General features: G+C 40.7%; 1 protein-coding gene across 9 annotated transcripts in view; it reads right to left on the bottom strand.

The window, feature by feature from the left end:
- SDCCAG8 (SHH signaling and ciliogenesis regulator SDCCAG8) overlaps positions 1–22,083 on the bottom strand; it is a 157,522-nt gene that overhangs the window by 98,891 nt on the left and 36,548 nt on the right. For all 9 annotated transcript variants that reach the window (XM_074948924.1, XM_074948927.1, XM_074948919.1 and 6 more), the window contains 3 exons: positions 20,034–20,186; positions 13,515–13,649; positions 10,211–10,327 (listed from right to left, as the gene is read on the bottom strand). In XM_074948924.1, the coding sequence (XP_074805025.1) occupies positions 10,211–10,327; positions 13,515–13,649; positions 20,034–20,186 (405 nt within the window). The remainder of the gene's footprint in view (positions 1–10,210; positions 10,328–13,514; positions 13,650–20,033; positions 20,187–22,083) is intronic.

Below are 22,083 nucleotides of genomic sequence, written 5' to 3'. Positions count from 1 at the left end.
TTCCCACATATGTAGGCCCAGATGCTCACATGTTCAACTTTCCTCAATGCAAGTAGCCACATTTACAATCAATGGAAACACTCACTGTTCATAAAAAGTTAAGTATATGTGTAAATCGTTGCTGGACTGTGGCTATACTTCATCACTTACTGTTACCTTCAGTATAAACATGCAAACATACTTGGATACACTATTTAAAAGCAATTATAAATGTGATATTTTTAACGTAATTTTAATCCCAGAGTAATTTTTATTGTGGTCTTCTATTACATAGTTTTTCAGATAATAAATCATTCATACCGTTCTATATATTCAAGCTAACGAAAAGATATTTTTGCACATATGTAGTAAAAATTCAATATATTTTATTTTGGACATAATAAAAAAAATCCACCACTGCACATGCAGATATTCCCTGCAGTAGGGATCAACTGTAGCCATTTCTTCCAACTATGAGCAACTCCCTGTATTAATCCTGATATCAAATCAGGCAGCCCTATGTTCTGAGCAGTCTCTAAACCTCCGGCCTCCCAGACAGGGCCATCTGACACAGCAGATTACATCAGAATAACTATCCACCTTTGTAAAGAGAGAGTTAGAGTCATCACCAGGGTAATCCCAAACAGTCCCCAACAGTGCACATGGTGGTTGTTTTTTTAAATTGCTGTGTAAATGTACCCTGCTTCTTATTCAAAACAGGATGGGAATCAAGAACATCCAAAGCCTACATTTGGCTTCAAAATTTAAATCTTCTTTAAATCTTATGAAAATGTGATAAATTGTGAGGATGTACAAATAAATAGTAAAAACTTGGTTAAAAATGTATATGCCTCATAAGATCCCCTAAAATGTACATATTACAAAAAGAAAAAAAATGTTTCATGTAACTAGGTAATTAAAACAAGAGCAGATAGGTACACAAAGTTGCTAAACAAAAACACAAAACCAAACTTTGGGGTGGAAGTCAACTCCAGTTCAGGAGTGGATGGAAAAGGCAAGCATAGTAGCAAAATAGGCCCCTGCTTTGTATCTAGCCCCATTTAAGGATTTAAGTCTTCTGATCATCACACAAATCAATAGGCCATCTGAAGACCCCAAAGGACAAATGATGCAACCCACTGAAACAGTGCAGGCTGTAATCCTGTGTTGTCAATGCTCATATCGTTGTGACTGTTGCCATTTTGGAGGCTCTTTCAACTGTGTGATAAAACACATGCAGCTCAGAGGCCACTGAGCTATTTGTGCTGCAGGCAATCTTAGCAATGGCTTTGTGTGTGCTCACAAGGCCAAAGCATTGAAACAGGTGCAGCACAGCAGAGATGCCCCCTTCCCAAAATCAGCAGCCGTGACCTCACCATCCCCTCTTCCACTACCACAGCACAGTGATAGAGCGTGAATGGAGATAGGAGCTCAGGTGATGCTTTTTTGCCTGCAGGCTGCTGCGGAGGGAAGTGCAGTGGGGCATCACAAGAGCCTGCTGGAGAGAATACTGGTGCTGTAGGGGACCTACTGGGGCGGTGGGGGAGAGGGAAGAGAAACCTTTCAATGAAGAGTGAGGAATGGGGGGTGTCAGGGACCAGGGTCCTGGATGTGTGGGGCACATTTCCTATGCAGTTAAGGTACAATTTTCAACTTGTAATTGTCATACACACACACTGGGGATGTGTAGTGGGAGTTCAAAAACTAAGAGACAGACTTTTGGCAAGATTGTGTGTGTGTGTGTGTGTGTGTGTGTGTGTGTGTGTGTAAAAATAAAGACCTAAATGTTTTTGATTCATGATTTTCAAACTGTTGGCGTTGACAATACTGGTCAATGGACAATTACCAAGGGCCCTTGTGGCCCTTCTCTGGTCAACCCCAAGACCGATCTGGCATTCTGATACGATGAAGATGACTGTAGGATGAATACCTAGATAGTTGGACAAGGGGGAATGGCCAGAACACATAAAATCATTGGGATTTTGACTATATTACTTTTCTGAAAATACTGTTATTTGGTTTGCCAAAGTGTCTGAACTGCAATAGCTTCTTTTGGAGCAGCACTTTCAGCCCCAGTATGTAGGTAAATGCCTATGGAGACATTTTTAATACCAAGCACTGGGGCACCAGACATTAACTCAGCAACCACCAGTAAAGGTAAGCAAAAAATTGGTTTAGTAACTCTCACCCTGGAGCAAGATATTTTAAGGATGTGCAGGTTATGATTGTGTTTTTTGTTTCGAAGGAGGAGGAAAAGAGGAGGAGGGTTACTCCCATCTCATTATCAAGAAATAAGAGAAGAGGCTAAGCAGTGCTTCTCTTATCCCCAAAAACAGTCAGTTGAGAGGAGTGAAGTGGGATTACCTCTCCCCACAGCCTGCACCAATATAGTTAGATGGAAATGAAGGTCTGTCCTCCCTCCCGCACAGCGGCAGCAGACAGTTACAGGCAAGCAGTAAGGCCACTGAGGGTGGCTATGACAGACACAGCAGCACTACCCTTCTGGCTCAGAGCAAAGTCTGGTGGCAGTAGCCGGCAGAGCTGATCCCACAATATTAATGGAAAGACTGATGCAACCATCATTTTTTCTGGTCTGTTTCACCATTTTTATTTCACCCCATATTGCTGTCAGATAAAAATAAAAACACAAACTATTGGCCTCTTTCATAGCAAAAGCCATTTCATACAGTTTCTAATGTTGATGAACTCTAATGAATATTTCACATGTGATATTATAAGAGAGTGGAAGTGACAACAACACTATAATTAAAGGTTATGTTCATATTTAATTGCAGGGTCCCAGCCTGGAAGTGATATTTTCCCCACCAGTTTTTGAAGAATCATCGTTTCAGGAGCAAACCTTACTAGGTCAGTCAGTTACAGGCCTCAAAGCAGAATCCAACGCAACAACATAGTAGAGGATACAGAGAGCTGTAAGGTCTCGCTTGGCTCTCACAGGACCCAGCAACTGCAGGCTGAGCTGTGCTAGCACATTACAGTTGTGCAGGCGCATGAAGATGGAATGCATCTGGCCAGGTAGATGGTGGTAGAGTTTTGCACCATCTATAGATACTAAAGCCAATCCATTACAACCAAATAAGCCAAAAGTCAGTTTGTGACGGAGGGGTTAAGAACTGGCCCAGCACAGAACCTTTCTATCTTAGCTGGTAGCTGCTCTCTCTGATGAGAATTCCAGAATGCACAGAGTATAGGTGCACATGGTGGATCAGTGCTCCCACCTGGTTTGGCCACTTCTTGTTCCCCTCTTGGCTACATTCAGGTAAGTCTGCCCCGTTTCCTCTCCCTTATGACCCAAATGCAGTCAGAATCCTTAAAGGAGCCCCATCCTCTTTTTCCTGCTGCCTGGACAAAGACCCACCACATTAATTTGTAGTGAGCACATTCTATCTTTGTTGGACAATTTTAAGTAAGTCATCTAAAAAGAGGTGTGAGGACATTTTTGCCTGACTATTTAAGCAAGCAGCTTTTCTATCTATATGAGCACACTGGGATATGCAATTTAAAGTTTTGTTTTAATGATGATCAGGTTCTATGTATTACTCTTGTGTCTGTGTAAGTATTCTTGCATAAAAATACCCACGTTTCACTCACTTGTGGTATCTCTCTCTTGTATATTAGAACAGATTTATTAATAGTAACAGATTCTGCAAGTAGTCCTTGAAAATTCAGTAGGTTAAATAATATTTGTGGTGGAATCCACTACCAAAACTAAACTAGCTTTGGAAAGGCTGCAGAAAGAGCAAAAGCCACAGGTTATTAGAGTAAAAACCATGACCCTCTAAGCCAGCGGTGGGCAAACCATGGCCTGCGGGCCGAATCCGGTCCATCAAGGCTTTGGATCCGGCCCGCGAGATTGCCCCGTGGTGCCGCAGGCCCCGCGCCGCTCTCAGAAGAGGCTGGCATCACATCCGTGGGGCTCTGTGCATTGCCCTTGCCTCCAGGCACCACCCCCCGCAGCTCCCATTGGCCGAGAACGGGGAATTGCAGCCAATGGGAGCTTTGGGGAAAGTACCTGGAGGCGTGGCAAAGCCAGTGCGCAGAGCCCTGTGCCCCCCTCTCCCCCAGGGTCCGTGGTTCCGGCTGCTTCCCGGAGCAGTGCAGGGTGGAGCCGGGGCGGGCAGGCAGGCAGCCTGCCCTGGCGCCTGCCACCGCCACCCTGGAGCCGCTTTAGGTAAGCGGTGCTGGCCCAGAGCCTGAACCACTCCTGCACCCTGCCCCCCAACTGCCTGCCCTAAGCCCCCTGCCTGCACCTCACACCCCTACTGCACCCCAACCCCCTGCCCTGAGCCCCCCGCTGCACCCTGAGCCCCTGCCACACCCCATACCCCCCGACCCCCTGTCCTGAGCCCCTTGCTGTACCCCAACTCTCTGCCCTGAACCCCCTCCTGCCCTCTGCACCCCTCCTGCTCCCCAACCCCCTTCCCTGAACCCCCTCATACACCCCATACCCCTCCTCTGCCCCAATCCCTTGCCCTGAGCCCGTTCCTGCACACCGCACCCCCTCCCATATCCCGCACCTCAACCCCGGCCCTGCATAACATTTCCCCACCCAGATGTAGCCCTCGGCCCAAAAAGTTTGCTCGCCCCTGCTCTAAACAGCAAAATGGCATTTGTGTACTGTAGGGGGCTTAATGTATAATGGTGCTGGACTGCAGTATTCAAGGCCATATGCTTGGGACTTCATGTGAGTGGACAGAGGACTGTTGAATACCTTCAGGAAAGACTTGGTAAGGGCTTACTATTTGTGCTAAGTCTGATTGGTGTTGAACAGAGTTGTGCCCTTTCTTCACCAGTCAAGCATTTCCCTTCTTTGGTTGGTGATGTAAACACAAAGACTTTACTATAATCCTCAAAGGTAGTTCACCTTCAGTTTTGTTCAACCCTCACTTTCACATTTCCTATCATGAGTATTTTACTATGCAATTTTATGTTGTAAGTTAACATAACTTTTGTCATGGATTTATTTTTTCCAGAGGAAGTGGGGAAGAGATCATCACCCATGATTCTTATAAATTTATTGATCAAGAGCTACCAGGCTTCATAATTCCTGAGCCCAAGCCATATTTGAAAACTGGGCCCTGTAAATTTACAACCATTCCTCAAGGAGTGTGGGGTGGAGGATGTCATCTAACAGAGTCTTGTTAAAGTAAATATGCAGGGGGGGTTTTGTATATAATATTAATATAGTTTTAAAAAAAATCTTGTGGTAGCCTTTAACTATATGAAACAACACAGGAAATCAGAAAACAGTTATACAAATTATCACATCCTGGTCTCCTAGATGCATCAGTACTTTGGCCATTCAGCACAAAGACAGACAATCAAAACTGCACATTTTGTATAACTGTAATTGTACATTTGCCGTAGCTTATTTTGGAGCAAAAAGACTTCCCTGTGTTCTCTTTTCTGTGTCTAAAGCACACTCTTGTCTGCCTGGCTAATGGAGTCATTACATCTCTGACTAAAACCACAATAGCTATATTGGCTTTTAAATACATACATACAAAATATATAGTACTAGCCTAACTTCATCAATATTGTCGACTCTTCCCATTTTACTGAGGTTCTCATCATGATTGGTGATTTTTGTAAAGCCCCATCTTGTGAAGTCTAGTGATTACATGAGAATCTCAGCTTTTATTGGGGGGAAGGGGGGAGTCCTAGCCCTCAGGGATGCAAGGAAAAGCTTGAAAACATGACTCCTACAGGCTCAAAAAACAGAAGGTAAATAAAAATCACTAGATTTTAAAACATATTGTGTGTTTTTTAGGGGCCTGGCTCATGATTTTTTGGATCACTTGAAGTTGGTAATACTGCTTCATAAAAATGAATTTAAATCAATCAGTCCTTGAATTTGGTCTGTTATTGGAAAGTTACATTAGCTTAGCCCTTAAATCAGATCCTCCTTTTAACATGTCATGAACACGTCTAAACACTGGCCTATGACTGGTTATCTCTGGCCAATGCAGAGTTAGTAATCCTTGCATCCATACTTTCTAAACTAGATTACATTTAGTGATTGCTTTATGGCCTACCAGATAAAACATTATATAAATCTCTTTTGCAAAAACACTTTCATATTATATTTCACACACAATTCCATTCCTCATCCTAGATTCTTGTGGAATAATCACTATATAACATAGGTGCCTTTTCTTGTTTACAAAAATGCTGAAACATGTACATCTTTCAACTGAGTCTAGCCCATGCAGGTCAATGACTTCCCAATTCCTTTATATACAGTTTTGGGCTCTGAAGCCTAGATACATGAGCCTCCTATTCCTTAGTTTAAGACCTTTGGGTTTGAACCTGCCTCAGACCTGGAACTCAGTTCTTTATTTTCTCTCTCAGAACAATGCTAGGTGTAATTTTAATGCCAATTCTAAAAGAATGTTTTCCCATAGTTTCAGTCTCACTAAGGATTTGGCATTGTTTTTAACTTTTTATTTATTGAAAAATCAAACTATAAGTAAAAATGAAAAACATTTTGTGTAGATTTCTCAAATAAGATTTAACATGTTCCTTGTTTTATAACAAGATAATAATGAGATAGCTGTTCCCAGTAGCGTAGATGTAGTAGTGAAAACTCTGTGCAACAGGGAACAATTTCAAATTGGCAAGGAGATGGACTAAATGACCCAATACTGTAGGTCTTTTTCAACTCTAGATTCTATGATTCCTGACCTTGAGACACAAAATAAAAGAAAAAACAAGGAGTACTTGTGGCACCTTAGAGACTAACAAATTTATTTGAGCGTAAGCTTTCGTGGGCTAAAGCCCACTTCATCAGATGCATGCAGTGGAAAATACAGTAGGAAGATAGATATACAGAGAACATGAAAAAATGGGGGTTGCCATACCAACTCTTAACAAGACCAATCGAGTAAGATGGGCTATTAGCAGCAGGAGAAAAAAAAATTTTGTAGTGATTTTTCCCCCCGCTCCTGCTGCTAATAGCCCATCTTACTCGATTGGTCTCGTTAAGAGTTGGTATGGCAACCCCCATTTTTTCATGTGCTCTATATATCTATCTTCCTACTGTATTTTCCACTGCATGCATCTGATGAAGTGGGCTTTAGCCCACGAAAGCTTACGCTCAAATAAATTTAAGTCAAGTCTCTAAGGTGCCACAAGTACTCCTCGTTCTTTCTGCTGATACAGACTAACACAGCTACCACTCTGAAAATAAAACAAAGCAAGTTTTAAGCCATAACAACAGTTTTATTTTTATATACTGCCACTGACCAAGAGATGCTGTTTTGAGGAAACACTGAATTAATTGTGTTAAAAGTACTTTTTCCCATTATATTGCATTAGCTGTGCACAAATTATTTTATTTTTAAATGTACTGTATAATGGCTCAAATTCCATGAAGGTACTAAAAAGTGAAGTCTATATTGCATTAAATAGGCAAAAATATTCTGCCATACATTAAGGCCTGGTATTATTGGTATATTAAGGCCAGTTATATTGGTATAAAAGTCCCTTAAAGGAACAGGCTATAAAGTATAAAGCACCATTAAAGCACTATAAATGCACACTAGTCAGGGGGGTTGGACTTTAACTATATTGGTAAAATTAAAATAGTACAATTTGTGTGTACACATGCCCTTAGGTATACTTGCCATAAATTCTGTTTTTTCAGAATCCTAAAATATCATAGGACCATAATGTTCATACTACAGATTATTCATCAAATAAGGTGGTGCAGCAGGTTAGTATACAAAACAAACTTGTCCTGGGTGTAGATTTTACAATGTTAACACTTCACATGAATGTAATACATACAAAGTACACCTTGAACAGGAACTAAATCCCAGCACAGGGAGGAAGAGAGGGAAAAAGAAAGAAAACAGAAATTCAATCATGTTTTCTCTTCCTAAATTCATTTTAAATTTCTCTTTAACAAGCCATTAGAAATGCGGACTTTGGTCATAAGAGAAGATATTTAATAACCATATGTTCCTATTTGTACATATAGAAACTATGTCTTTCCCACCATACCTGGGTACATTAAGCCAATAATTTAAAAACTCCGTTTGATAAAAAAACTTAAATTTACCCACAACATAAATTAGATTTTGATTAGACAGCACGTTAAACCAATTTTCAGTAAGGGAAACTTATTGGGAAATTACAACTTTCTTCTCAATTTCAAAGAAAACATATACTAAAGTAAAATAAGGTACTAATGATTTTAAAAGTATATCAGCCAAGTGACCCACTGTCCACTTTTAAAAATTAAACATATATTTATTATGAACAGATGGTGACCAAGGAAGGTATCAACTCTGTCTCTTAGCCAGAAGGTCAGGTCATGGCTGAGAAACCAAAGAACAATTGCTACTTTGCCATCCATAAGATGAGACATTACATTTTTCTTTTCTAAACATGAAGCTAAATGTAAAATAAGAACAGCTTATTTACAATAAGAATTTTAGTGACCTCTTACATTTTTATCAAAGCGAAATAGCTACACTTATCTCACTATCATAGATTGCTTTATGTAGTTTCTAATATTATTCAGCATATAGAGCTTTGTTGATTACTAGTGTTATTAAAAGCCTAACCTAGAAAATGACCAGTAAATACCAAGAACAATGATTATTTAAACACATATACTTGTTTTTCTAGAATCCAGCAGTCACTTTCAAAAAAAATGTTTGAAAACCTAAATATGATATGTTATGCTTCAGGGAACAACCCCTCCTTTTAAAATGTACCAGGGTGCCAGTTACCATTTTTAACATTTAATTATTCCCATAATGGTAAAGCACAAGTAATCCTAAATGTAAACTTAAATATTTTGTTACATTGTCTAGTTTGTCAAAAAAGTTAACCTTGGGGAAGGCTGCAGAACGAGACTTTTGATGCAAGATTCTTCTTTGAATACTTTATTGCACACTTCCTAGTTCATTAGAATGCCAAGACTATGCCAACTCTCTTATTTGAGATATCTGTCAAGACAGAAGATGAGCCTGTATTTGTGTTTTTCAAGTGTTCTTAGACCATAAGGATCTGGTGAAAAAAAACTTACAAGGCCCTTTTATTGCTGTACTGTACAATCTGACATAATAAATAAGTTTTTTAAAAGAATTATTTTAACTAGTAAATATATAACTTAAAACAATGCATAATTTGTCTTTTGATTATAATTTGATTTAGTATAGTTTCAATTTTGAGTTAAGATACATCTTTTAAAAAAAAAGTTAATGGCTACAAATTTTCTGTGGCTACCCATCAAGATTTTGTAGTGCTACTAAATAAAATATCTTTTTAATTCATAACACTATGTTTTTCCTGCATATATTCCTTGCAGGTGAACTGATTTGTTCACTTGATGAAAAGGGAAAAAAAAAAGTTTTAAAAACGTTGGATAAACAGCTGTACATAGTATTTAAAATTTAAACACACTGAAATACAACGTACGTAAACACTTTTCTGTGTATTTAGAACATACTGCCAGTCTCTAGTCATGTATACGTCATATTTCATGAAACAAGAATAGGAAGTTTGAACACTGGAAATGTAAATGGTGAGTCACATTGAAAAGAGGGGGATTTCAAAAAAATGCAACATAACATCTGTTTGAACTATTAGTGAAGTAAGCTGCAGTACACCCTAATATTAATATTTGCTAATAAGGGATGTCTTCTCAGTCTACCTGCAAGGCATACATTGGTTTTGTAAGTAGTACAAACTCATCTTTAAATTACCAACAATTAATTCCTAGTGGCATATTTGCATAAATCTGTTTCTTACTTTGAAACTTTTCAATGAATCACAAAAATCAATTGAACTTGAATCTTTAAAGAAATTGGTAATGAAATGATACACTTTGCCTTATATACTTCAAACTTTATCCTTGTTTATGTTTTGTCTTGCTTTGTATGCATACCCATTTTATATGTTTATGAGTGAGATGTATAACCATATGTATATAGTACATAGGCTCAATATGTATAAAATCTATCATATGTGTTCATACACTGTATATGAAGACTATGATGAGTATTATGTAATACTGCACCTTTTTAGGGTTGAAAACAAGGATAAGGCAGGCAAGAGGCATTTCTTTAATAGTAATAGCTGGCTGTTTGCCATTAGTTTAGAATCCACATAACAGTAATAAATGACCAGTATCAGAAAATGAATCATTCCAACTTCAGAAATAACCCTACTGCAAAGTTATGGCAGTATCATCTCTTACCTGGTCCTTAATTTCAAGCTCCCTTATAGTTTTTGTTCTGTACTCTCTGTGCTTCTTTTCTGCCTCATCCTTCTTGATTTTGGTTTGATTCAACTGAAAACGCATTTCTCCACACACCTGTTAGATTACACAGACAACATGATCTGTAGCTTGTGGAACCCACAGTGTAATGTTTGGTAGTTAGATCTTTTGGTGCCCCCTAGAGATCGTTTGAATCTAGCACATTTTTATTTACAGATATTTTAAGACTACATATGGTAAATGTTTTTTATATAAAAAGGTGGATCTGGAATCCTTGTATTGTCATTAACTTTGAAATATGCAGTGCCGGCTAGATTCAATTATATTTGGACCAAGATTTTGTAAAATACTTACACTGTCAATATATGTGCTACTAAATACATTTAAACTACAGTTGCTATTTATTAAATTTTCTTCCATTCTCTTTTTAAAATCCAAAGATATTCTAGGATCACACTTTCAAATGCTAAAATTACGGGATGTGTTCCAGCGCATGATTTCCTGTTTTGCCATTTTTTTCTCCAGGTAGGAATGAAAATCTTGAGATTGTACTGTAATTATTTTCAGAGTTCTATTGAAACACTATATTCTCATTAATAGATTGAACATAAATTCCTTAACAGCAACAACTTATTCAAATGTATACACGGACACTGAAAAACCCAAAAAGCACCCAAAGGACTTATTTTGGGTGGAGAGACAGAGAGAATTCATTTTCAGAAAGGTAACTTATATTCCATTCTGGATCCTGACCTCTTCCAGACCAAAACATTTGGATGATGTTCTCTGTGTTGTCTCCCACCTCAATCTATCCCAAACTTACAGGGCCAGGGCCAGTGAAAGTGTTTGCTCTTCCCCTCTCTACGTTTTGGGAGCGGGTCTGTCTTCTTCCACTTTCACAATCCAGGGGTTTAGTGGGCCCTGTTTGATGTCAAAAAGCAGAGGTTTTGGACAGGATCTCTGCCTCTCCTTCCCCATTTAAGACAATGACCCCCAATTTGTGGGTGACCATTTCAGGTTAACAATTCAACCTTAAATGCACACACAAAAATGTTATCCCCCTGGCTCCTTTCAGGGGATTCTACTTACCCTCTCCTAACACTTCAGGGGTGAGAGTTGCCATTCTTTCCCTCTCAATCTACCTTTCTCCTCCTCATTCCCTCTGTAACCCACTGTGAAAGGGCAATATCAGCAGAACCCTGATCGCTGACATGACTCCAGCTGAAGCTGGAGTCAACTATATACTTTTTGTTAGGGGATTGTGAGTACCTGAGTGGTAATCACTGGGCTAATGAGGTAATTGGAGAGAATAAGTGGAAGGACCAGGAACAGGAAGCAAGAACCTCAAAAGGAGGCTCAGTAGGAAGCTTACAGGGTAAGCCTGGGTTGAGGAGTGAGGTCTGCAGAAAGCCTCCCCTGGCTGTAAGCTTGCAGTACACGGTGTTACTATGTAAGAAAAGAATAAATACACACCTTGGTAAAAGATAACCTGGCGTGTGTTTGTGAGTGTGAAACCATACGAACTGACCAGTCACAGTGCAGTTCACCGGGTAGAAACGGAGGCACAGTGTAACACCCACTCACATTTTTCTCTATACTCCCTCCCCCATGTACAGCCTCTTCTTAATTGCTCTCTATATTTTCCCTTCATTCCCCCACAGTCTCTCCTCTTTCAGTCTCCTTCTGCCACCCAAATTCCCCTACCCATCCTATTCCTGTCTCTTCCCAGTGTTCTGTCTTTAAGAAAAAAAAAAAAACCCCACAATAGAATACAGAAAACCTAACTTCTGAGGGCCAACTGGCTTCAGTCCTCCTGCAAACAATGAGACAGGATGGTCCTCTTCACAAAAAGCAGCCTCACCTCCTCATTCAAAGAATGTAGTGAAATGGTGGCAATCTTCACCAAATACAGCCTGAGAATTCAGTCCCACTGACAGTATTGGAAAATGGTCTTTTTTTTTTTTTGGGGGGGGGGGGGGGGGAGCTCAAGAATTTAAATGCCAGAGAATGGGAGATGAGAAATAAAAAAAAAATCTGAAATTTAATACAATGCTAAGAGTTGCCAACTCTGCCTTTCTGCCTCCTCTTTTTCATCAGAAGGGAGACCATAAGACAGGCTTCTTTCTCCATTTCACAGCTGAGGAGGAAAAAAAAAAAACAACTGCATCCCATCCCACCTCTCAATATGCAGCTGACAGCTGAGGAATCAAGAGATGAGGAAAAGCTGATCAGAAGCTCATGCTACAGTGCCCCTTAGTGGCCAACAGAGCAAATTGCTCTAAGAAACTGCAGCTAGCTGCTGAGAAGCCCTCTGGCCTTGGGTTTAGAGGGCAGGCACATATCTCAAATGTCTATTTCAACAGACATCTCTCATTTTTAGTACTAAAATCATCTATATTCTACACAAATTTGGTGTCCCCTCACCTTTATTGCTGAAAACTTTTTACAACAAAATAAAGAATGATGCTGAAGCTATAAGAATTATTTACACTGAAGTAAAATCGATCCTATAGTATTTTATTTTTTCTGCTTGAATTCTTTTTTCCCTGTCTCATTCTGGGACATACAATGCATCCCACATTTGAGCCTGAGAAGACTGAATGGTATGTAGGTGGCTAGGACCACCAAAACAGGGGATTTCAGTTAAACCAGGATAGTATTTATATACAAAACCAATTCAACCTAAACAGCAGAAAGAGGCCTTCTTAAAATGCATAAAACTAGCACTAGTATTACGAAGAACTATACTGAACAGAAAGTCTACAGAAAAAAAATAGTGTTTTGAATTTTAACCACAAAATAAATTCATGCTACTCTTTACTCCTTTTAGCTCTGCAGAGCCAAAACAGCTATGGAAGAGTGAGTTGAATCCTGTTCTATCCCCTGTATCAACAGAATTATTAATTAAATGTTGATTGCATAGTTTTTAAAGTGATTTTGCATGGACCAGAAAAAAAATAAAAGCTTGACTCTCAGATGTGATGTAAGGTTGTAAACACTATCGGAAAATTTTCGAGAACCCCACAATTAAATATATAACATTAAAATTTATGTATTTTAGACTATTTAACCCCTTAAACTATGTTAAAGAGGAAAGAATACTGGTTCACAACATCATGCACCAGATTTTCATAATACAAGTGTTTTGTTTTCAGAAAGCCAGATTTATCAATACCTTCTTTTCAAATATGTTTTACAGAAAATACACAGTACGAAGCATTTCTCACCATGTGATCTTTCAAACCACGATAACAAGCAAATAGTCATTTGAGATTGTCTCTACCTTATTAACTTCCATCTCCTGAGAGGTAAGTTGGTTTTGGGCTTCCTCTAGCTGGTTAGCTATTGAGTTCTTCTCTCTCGTAATTTTCTCTAAACGAGCCTCCAGTGTCGCCACATTCTGAGACAAAACCATCACCTGCAGAAAGAGAAACACTATAGTGAATTAACCAGAAACCTTATACAGGGCCAAGTTCTGCAATCTTTACTCCTTGAAAGCAATGGGAATTTTGCCCAAGTATGTACAGTGGACCCAATGCTGCATTCCTTCACATCAAAACTTGATTTTAAGGCAATAGGAATTTTGAGTAAGCAAGAAATGCAGGCTTTACTTTAATAAGGGCTGCAGAATGATTCGAACAGCGATGTTTATTTTAAAGTGATTTAAGTATGCATTTGAAATATTTTCAGTCAGCCACACTACTCTACAGGACTTCTCAATATGCGTAATGATGTTGAAATTATGAGGGAGAATTCTTCTTCGAGAAATGATGCAGACGTGTATTCCACTTAGACGAGTGCGCACCCGGCGCATCAGAGCCATAGAATTTTTCCTACCAGTACCTGTAGAGAAGCAGCGCTCATGCCAATAGCCTCTCCCCTGACTATATGAGGTGCTGCTTTCCCAACCCCCCTCAGTTTCTTCACACCAAATGCCCAGAGACTAGACGCTGATGCAGAGGAGACAGAGGATGGGTCATGGAATGTATGTCTGCATCACATCTCTAAGAACCATAGCTACAGTAAGTAACCATTTTTCTTCTTTAAGTAGATCTAGCCATATTTTCCAGTTAGGTGACTCAAGCAGTTTCCCCAGAGGATGGGGCTCACAGCCTATTTAAACAAGGAATGTAAGACCACCTTCCCAAAGTCTGCATCTGCTCTGGATACCACGGTAATGGAGCAATGGTTTGTAAACGTGTATCGACAACCAAGTGGCAGCCCTGCAAATATCCATTATGCAGATGTCACTTAAGAACACTACTGATTTAGCTTGCACTCTAATAGAATGAGCTTGCACCCAAAGAGGGGCTGTGGCCAAAGCGGTTTTGTATGCAGCTTTGATGCAGGAAGTTACCCACTTACAGATCATCTGAAAGGAGACTGCCTATCCCTTCATATGGGGTTTAGTCCTGTTCAGATAAAAGGCCAGACATTGTCTGATGTTCAATATGTGAAAAAGCTCCTCCTCTAGAGATTAATGTGGCTTAGGGAAAAAACAAAACAAACAAAACAAAAAATCTTACAGGCAAGCATACCACCTGGTTTAAATGAAACAGAGATCCCTTTACACACAAATTTCAGTTGCGGCCACAATGTCACAGTCTTTGGAGAACTGTATGTAAGAAGGCTCTGCCAGCAAAGCCTGCAACCCTCACACACTCCTTGCAGATGTTATCGCCGTGAGGAATGCAAATTTTTGACATAAGGGAGAGGAAAGGGGCAAGATGCCAGAGGCTCGAATGGAGATCCCTAGATAGCTGCTCTAACAGTGTTAAGGTCCCACAAGGGAACCGGTTCCCGCTTCAGTGGATGGAAACTAAGGATTCCTTTCAAGAATTTCACCACCATGGCAGTGGAAAACACCGATTTTCCATAAATGGATGAAAGGCTAAGATCACCACTAGATGCGTCCTCAAATGAGCTAAGCCTAAGGCCCAACGACTGAAGATGCAGTAAATACTTCAAGATGTCTAGTATACTGTATACTGGCTGAACTCCATGGGCCAAAGACCACACTGAAAAATGCTTCCACGTTGCCGAATAGGACATTCTGATAAAGGGCTTTGTAGGACCTGTTGAACAGCTGCTGAACATTGCTCTTCCTCCTTGTTCAATCACGGAGCAGCAATGCTGTGAGATGTAGGGAGCTGAATGCACAATGCAGACTGTGACCGTAAATCTGTGTAAACAGGTTGGGATGGAGAGGAAGGGATATGGGAAGCTGAATCGACAGCATGAGAATGTCAGAAAACCAGCACTGCCCTCAGCCATGCTGGGGCAGCGAGGATGAGGCTGGCCCAATCCACTTTCAGTTTGAGGATGAGCTGTGGAACAATTGGGATCAGAGGAAAAGAACACAGGAGAGCTGCCTATTAAATCTGTCCTTTTGGAGACCTTATCCTTAGGAGTGATCTTAAACCTGCCCTGACATCTCTATTGTTCACTGCGGTTACGACTAGGGAATTTGGGGGCAGATGGGAGTAAAAGCCCTCCTACACTGGGACAAAATAGCATTCCTCCATATGCTTTGCAGGTGGTGGTACTGAAGCCAGTGTGGTCTACGGTGCATTGTTGATAGGGAGGACTACTCTCCCAGGAGCAGACAGCTTTAGGATATGCATTAACTTATGGGTGTTCTCCTGCAGAAACTCCACTTAGAATCATAGGATATCAGGTTTGGAAGGGACCTCAGGAGATCATCTAGTCCAACCCCCTGCTCAAAGCAGGACCAATCCCCAAGTTTTGCCTTAGATCCCTAAATGGCCCCCTCAAGGATTGAACTCACAACCCTGAGTTTAGCAGGCCAATGCTCAAACCACTGAGCTATCCCTCCCCTCCAATTGAATGCCCAGGAAGCAGCCACATTCTACAAAAGGTCCTGATGGGCCTTAAAATCCTTTGCTATTGGAGGACAGAAAGAGCCACACATTGCTGCATCATCCAGGAATGAAGAGTAGGTAGGTGGTTAACTGGACTGGTGGAGCTGAAAGGGGCAGCTCCATGGATTCCGCACAGGGAAGGCTCACTGGTACCTGAACCTGCAGGGGGTCAACAGTTCCCACCATTGATCTGCCTGGTGACCTCACCTTAGAGTGAGCTGAGAAGTGCAACCTCTGTGATTGAGAAGTGTCTCACGGATTCCATGGAGGTCACTGATAAGGATAGGGCATTGGTGGCCAGGGGCCCCAGTCGTGACTGTGAGATGAATGCCAATCTCCATAAATACTCCCCGATGTGAGTCGTGTGATAGAGAGCAGGGGAAGGAAGATCCCAACCTCAATACTGAGGAGCTTTGGGATTCTGGGGATAAAGGTAGAGCCACTCCTGAGGAGCAAGTAACCAGTCTGACTCATCCATCACCCAGAATGAGCCAGGGACCAGCACCGATGATAAAAGTGGTACTGTTGGCACCAAGTACACTGGTTCTGGAAGCAGTGTCAATCCCAGAGTCATCAGGGTTGCTGAAGCAGCAGATGGTGCTGAATTTGAGCTGCCACAGTGACATTCTTTCCTGGGTGTCTGGCTGGTGGGTCTTGCCCGCATGCTCAGGGTCTAATTGACTGCAGTATTTGGAGTCAGAAAGAAATTTTCCCCCGAGTCAGATTGGCAAAGACCCTGAAGGTTTTTCGCCTACCTCTGCAGCATGGGGCACTGCTCACTTGCAGGTTTAAATTAGTATAAATGATGAATTCTCTAACTCAAAAAGTCTTTAAATCATGATTTGAGGACTTCAGTAACTCAGCCACAGGTTATGGATCTATTATAGGAGTGGCTGGGTGAGGTTCTGTCGTCTGAAATGTGCAGGTCAGATTAGATGATCAAGATGGTCCCTTCTGGCCTTGAAGTCCATGAGTCTATCGGTGGTGCTGACTGCAACAGTGCCAAGGAGTTTCCCTGGGGCAAGGTCCCTTGCACTGAGCCCAGTACAAGTCTTGCTCCGCAAACCATGGAAGGGGAACATCAGAGTGTAGTGCCAATGGACCTAAGGCTTCAGCGGCCCATTCACCCAATGGGGCTGTAAATGATGCAGCCCTGGCAAAGTCCTGGACCAAAGGAGATATCGGGATGGAACGGCAGAGATGGTCTGTAGCCACCGGGCATGCCACTGATAGAAATAAGTCAATGCTGGTATCACCCTCATCAGTACCAGACTCAACGAACACCTTGGGGCCAGAACCAGAGTCGATGGCACAGGGTCTCTAACCTCCCTACTCGGTACTGGGTAATGGTTAAAGGCACCCCCATGAACCCTGTGCCAGTCCAAGGTCTTCCTGGGGTAGGGGGAAGAGTACCCACAAGACCTGGAAAGGTCTTGATTGGTCTTGTGTGACCTTTTTCTCAGCACACTAGACGGCGGATGTTCTTCCATCTCTTTGGAGAGGTGCACACTCCGGAGTGCAAAGCAGCAGCAGCACTCTAGGAACCTGAGGGGAACCTGCAATCCAATGGAGGGCCTCGGTGCTATAGGAAGCCTCATGGCCTATTCAAGCAGGTACTGCTTTAGGCAAGGGTCCCTAGCCACCTGAGTCCATTTCACGAACAATCTACAGATTGAACACTGTTCCTCGACATGGGCCTCACTCAAGCACAACAAGCATTGCATGCGGGAATTGTTGTTGGGGATTGTTTCCCTCACACAACAGACAATATTTAAACCCCTGTGAGGTTAATACAGCTAACATTAATCTAACTAATACTAAGGGTACTAACTAACTACACACAACAAGAAAAAACAACAACACTAAACTAGTGAGAGTTTGTGAGGTTAAGATTACCCAGTTCTCCAACTCCAGCCATGGGCAGTCACAAGGAACTGAGGGGGCTCAGGATGACACTGCCTCATGTACTAAGGGGAGGGTCTATGGCCACGAGGCACAATGCCACCCCTGTATGATACGTCTAGGCAAAATTCACCAGCTCTAATGCGCAGGGCATGCACACACCTAAGTGGAATACACAGCTGCATCTACTCAAAGAAGCAGCAACAGGTTCTCTGTTCTTGCAGCCTAGATAACATCTACTTACCTATCACTTAGGCTCTGATTTTGACCAACTGGTAGCAAGGGGTACCATCTTATGCCCAAGAGAGAAACAGTTACAGAAACTTACCCTGTCACTATAGATATACTCAAATTTTATTTCTAAACTGAGGCAAAAATCTCACCCCTGTAGCTCAAAGCAGATGCAGCGTAGCAGTAAACAAAAGCCAACTCAGTATGTTCAAAAATTACAATTTCATTTTTTCAAACAATATAGTTGAATTAATATTTTGCTGAATGATAAAAGACACCGTAACAATAAAACAAAGCTGTTTGCCCTTGAGCTGTTTAGCCCTGAAGCTGCCTAATGTAAGTGGAAATAATAGGGCCTGACAGTTCTAGGTTAACGTTATAGGAAGTCAAAAGCTGGACCTAGAAGGTTATGTATTCACAACTACACTTCAGCCATTATATATCCACCTGATTTATGGACCCATGCCAGATTGTTCCTCTAACAAATCACTTGTTAGGGAAGTAATACAACAAATTCAAGAGAAGATCAATTTAATGCATAGTACAAATAACGTATTTTCCTGGTACTTAATTTCAGTTATCACTAGTACAAATGTATAATCATTTTTCTACCAGACTCAAGACTAAAGACACCCAGCAACTAACGCTAATGCTAATTACCAACTATAAAATCACAGTATTATTATAATATATTTTTGAAGTGCCATGCTTGCCTAAAACAAGATATTAGACGACTACAAGTCCTCAGAGCAGGAATCAGTTAAATAAGACAACATACAGTGCCACAAGAAGCTAAGTTTCAGTAACAGTGAAAATTACGAAGTTCTTGTTTATAAGGCAATTTTTATGTTGGCGTGCATACAGTGCTGATGAGGGGAGGAAATGGTGAACAATTGTACCAGGGCCCTGAGCTCAGAGAAGCTCCCAAAACGTCTGTAACTGGGGTGAAATGGAAGGAGGTGGAGTCCCAAGTGACATGATATACTGGGACCCCAAATTTCTCTTGACAGTCCTGAGTGTATACTCTGTGGTTCTAAAGTACAGCCATAATTACACAGCGAAATCTAATATGTACTACTTGCAAAAGATAAACCTCTGTCTTAAACAATCATAGATATTAAGATCAGAAGGGACCATTATGATCATCTAGTCTGACCTCCTGCACAATGCAGGCCACAGAATCTCACCCACCCACTCCTGCAATAAACCTCTCACCTATGTCTGAGCTTACTGAAATCCTCAAATCATGATTTAAAGACTTTAAATCCTGGAGTGCTTACTCTGTTTTCACTCAGTCCCAACTCAGGCAAACTTCTTGTGTATCAGCAACAGCTAAGTTCCCGTCACCAAAGTTTTAGTCCAGGTAATGGTGTTAGAGGCAACTTGGTTTTCAGATTTTAGGTTGGGCTTGCAGGATTATTGCTGTGAAGACTCAACAGCGTCGGTCCGAGAATCTGGCAGTTGTATTGTTTTCACAACATATGCAAACTGTACTTCTAATAATTCAGTTACATTTCATTTGGTTCGATATTTTTAATCTGATTATTTTTTGGGGGGAGAGGGGAAAGCTATTATTCCATAGAGATTAAAATAACCTGTAATGTGCTGTATTGCTTTTTAAGGTCTTGATGCAAAGAAGCATATGAATATATGCCGAGTCAGAAATAAGTTTCTGTTTACTGGGTTCACAAATCCATACAGTAGTTTTACTGTATCTAACTTATTGCAATAAAACCACTGCATGTTCCTTAGCCACATATGGATGAAAAAAAAATTACTAGTGTTACCGTTGATGCCAAGTCCTCTCTTTCTTTCTTCATTTCTCCTCGCAGGGCTTCTTTTTCACCAGCCTTCTTATCTAGCTGGGCAATTAGCTCCATTTCAAGGCGATCCTTCTGTCTTTCCATCTCACTTTTTAGCTGTTCACACTGGACTAGAGCCTTTGGAAATAATATATTATGAAATTTACAATGCATTCCATTATTTAGACTTAGGACAAGAAATAAACATTCCTCTAAAGTGAGGCATTAAGTAGAACAAGCCTGACATTCTAGTCTAATGCTTTCAGAAGAACTAATTGGCTATTAGAACAAAGTTTCATAGCTGTGCACAGATGCCTCTGTGTGTGTACTGGCATACCAAAAAAAAAAAAACCCAGGATTGACAAAATGAGATTACACGTACGATCTTTAAAAGACTACGTGTCCAAGGACAACTTGGTTGTCCAACAAGAAAATAGTCATCTCAATTGTGTTTAGAACCCATAATAAAGTTGATGGGATTTTCCAGAGTAATTTGTGTTTTATAGATGTCTGTCCCTCTCTCAAAAGTCTGTTCCTGATATAACCAGTGCTTAAGAATTGTGTGCATTTCACCCAAGATTGTCAAGGAAAACTTTCTGCCAATATTTGGTTCCTTGTAGACACCAATAATCTGTAGTTGCATTCCATACTGTACGATGGGACAGTCCATTACAGTGGTCAACTCTCTTCCTAAAGTGAAGTATTGGGTACAAAAGGCCGAGTAGAGTCACAGAAGCAATTTGGCAAAGTAAAGGGCTGAAAAGGCTGACTTTCAGATTTCTCAAATGATAAGGAGTAAGGAGGCCATTTATTGTAATTCCAGCTTCAGGATGTATATGCTGATTAAAATTCTGGCTTAACTGACTGAAGAGCAAGTTGTAAGCAGGCAGCAAGGAACTGTTTCTCTCATCCAAACTGAGCTGCCCAGAGATGATGGACAGCAGGGTTTTGCACAGCAAGCACAGACATGATGCTTCAGAGAAGGTACTGTATAAACAAAACCCAATCAGAAAAAATCTACATTTTGTGATTAAGTCCCTCCAGCAATGGAGTAGGAAAAGATTATTTTAAATTGGTCTCATTTATTCATAGATTGGTCCTCTTTCAGCTAAATTAAGATATTCAAGGCACCCTGAAAAAGCATTTTGGCTTTGATTAAACTAGGTCTTGTTTCACTAACATTCTTTCTTCAGCTTTTTTATATCCTCCTTCAAGAAATCTAGAAGCCCTAAATGGATTTTATTTCCTTTGCCTTTTAAGTTAGATTTTTCAAATGAGTCTATGAGTAAGAGGGAAAAAAAACCTCCGTCCAATATGTTCCCCATGTGCTGGTTGAGGAGGGGGGAGGAAAAACTACACCATTTAATTATCTTTAAAGAGGAGTCGGGCTGAGTCTTCCACACTCCCACTATATCTAATGCGAGACCTCTGGTAGTATCTATCCCACATTTAGAAAACAGTTATCTGAGATTAAATTAATTAATGCTATCACCACCACTTTCTATAGAAATCAGAGCCTTGGGCAGCTCTAAATCTCAAGCATCAGTAACTTCTTTCTCTACAGCTTCTTCACCATTTGAGTGAGACAGGGCCGTAAAAGCAAAATAAAAACAAAAGGACTAAAATATGTTGCAAGAAGAAATTTGTACTTGACAAATACCCTGCTTCCCTGATTAGTAGCTCACTTCAATTCTATGTTTAAAATCCATCTTTCAGGTTTGCTTTAATATTGAAAGATTATCTTTGCCCTGTTAAGAATAAATAAAACTAACAGGGCAAGAGGCCATAAGCAACGGAAATGCTAAATGTTTCCAAAGACTGAGAACGTAACACCTGTGCCTTTCACAAACCGGACATCAGTGACAGTTATCTTAATACTTTTGGCCTACAAAGGCAAGTCGCCCACATGAATACTCCCACTGGATTCAATGAGACTTGCCAAAGAAAAAATAGGACTTGGCCCTATGAAAGAAACAGGACTGGGTGGTAAAATACCCAAAATAATTTGCATTCACATAGCTGGGGGCGGAAAAAA

This window comes from Natator depressus, chromosome 3 (genome assembly GCF_965152275.1).
Source record: "Natator depressus isolate rNatDep1 chromosome 3, rNatDep2.hap1, whole genome shotgun sequence".
Classification (NCBI taxonomy): Eukaryota; Metazoa; Chordata; order Testudines; family Cheloniidae; genus Natator; species Natator depressus.
Note: the sequence above shows the minus strand (reverse complement) of the source record. Positions and strands in the feature narration are given on the sequence as shown.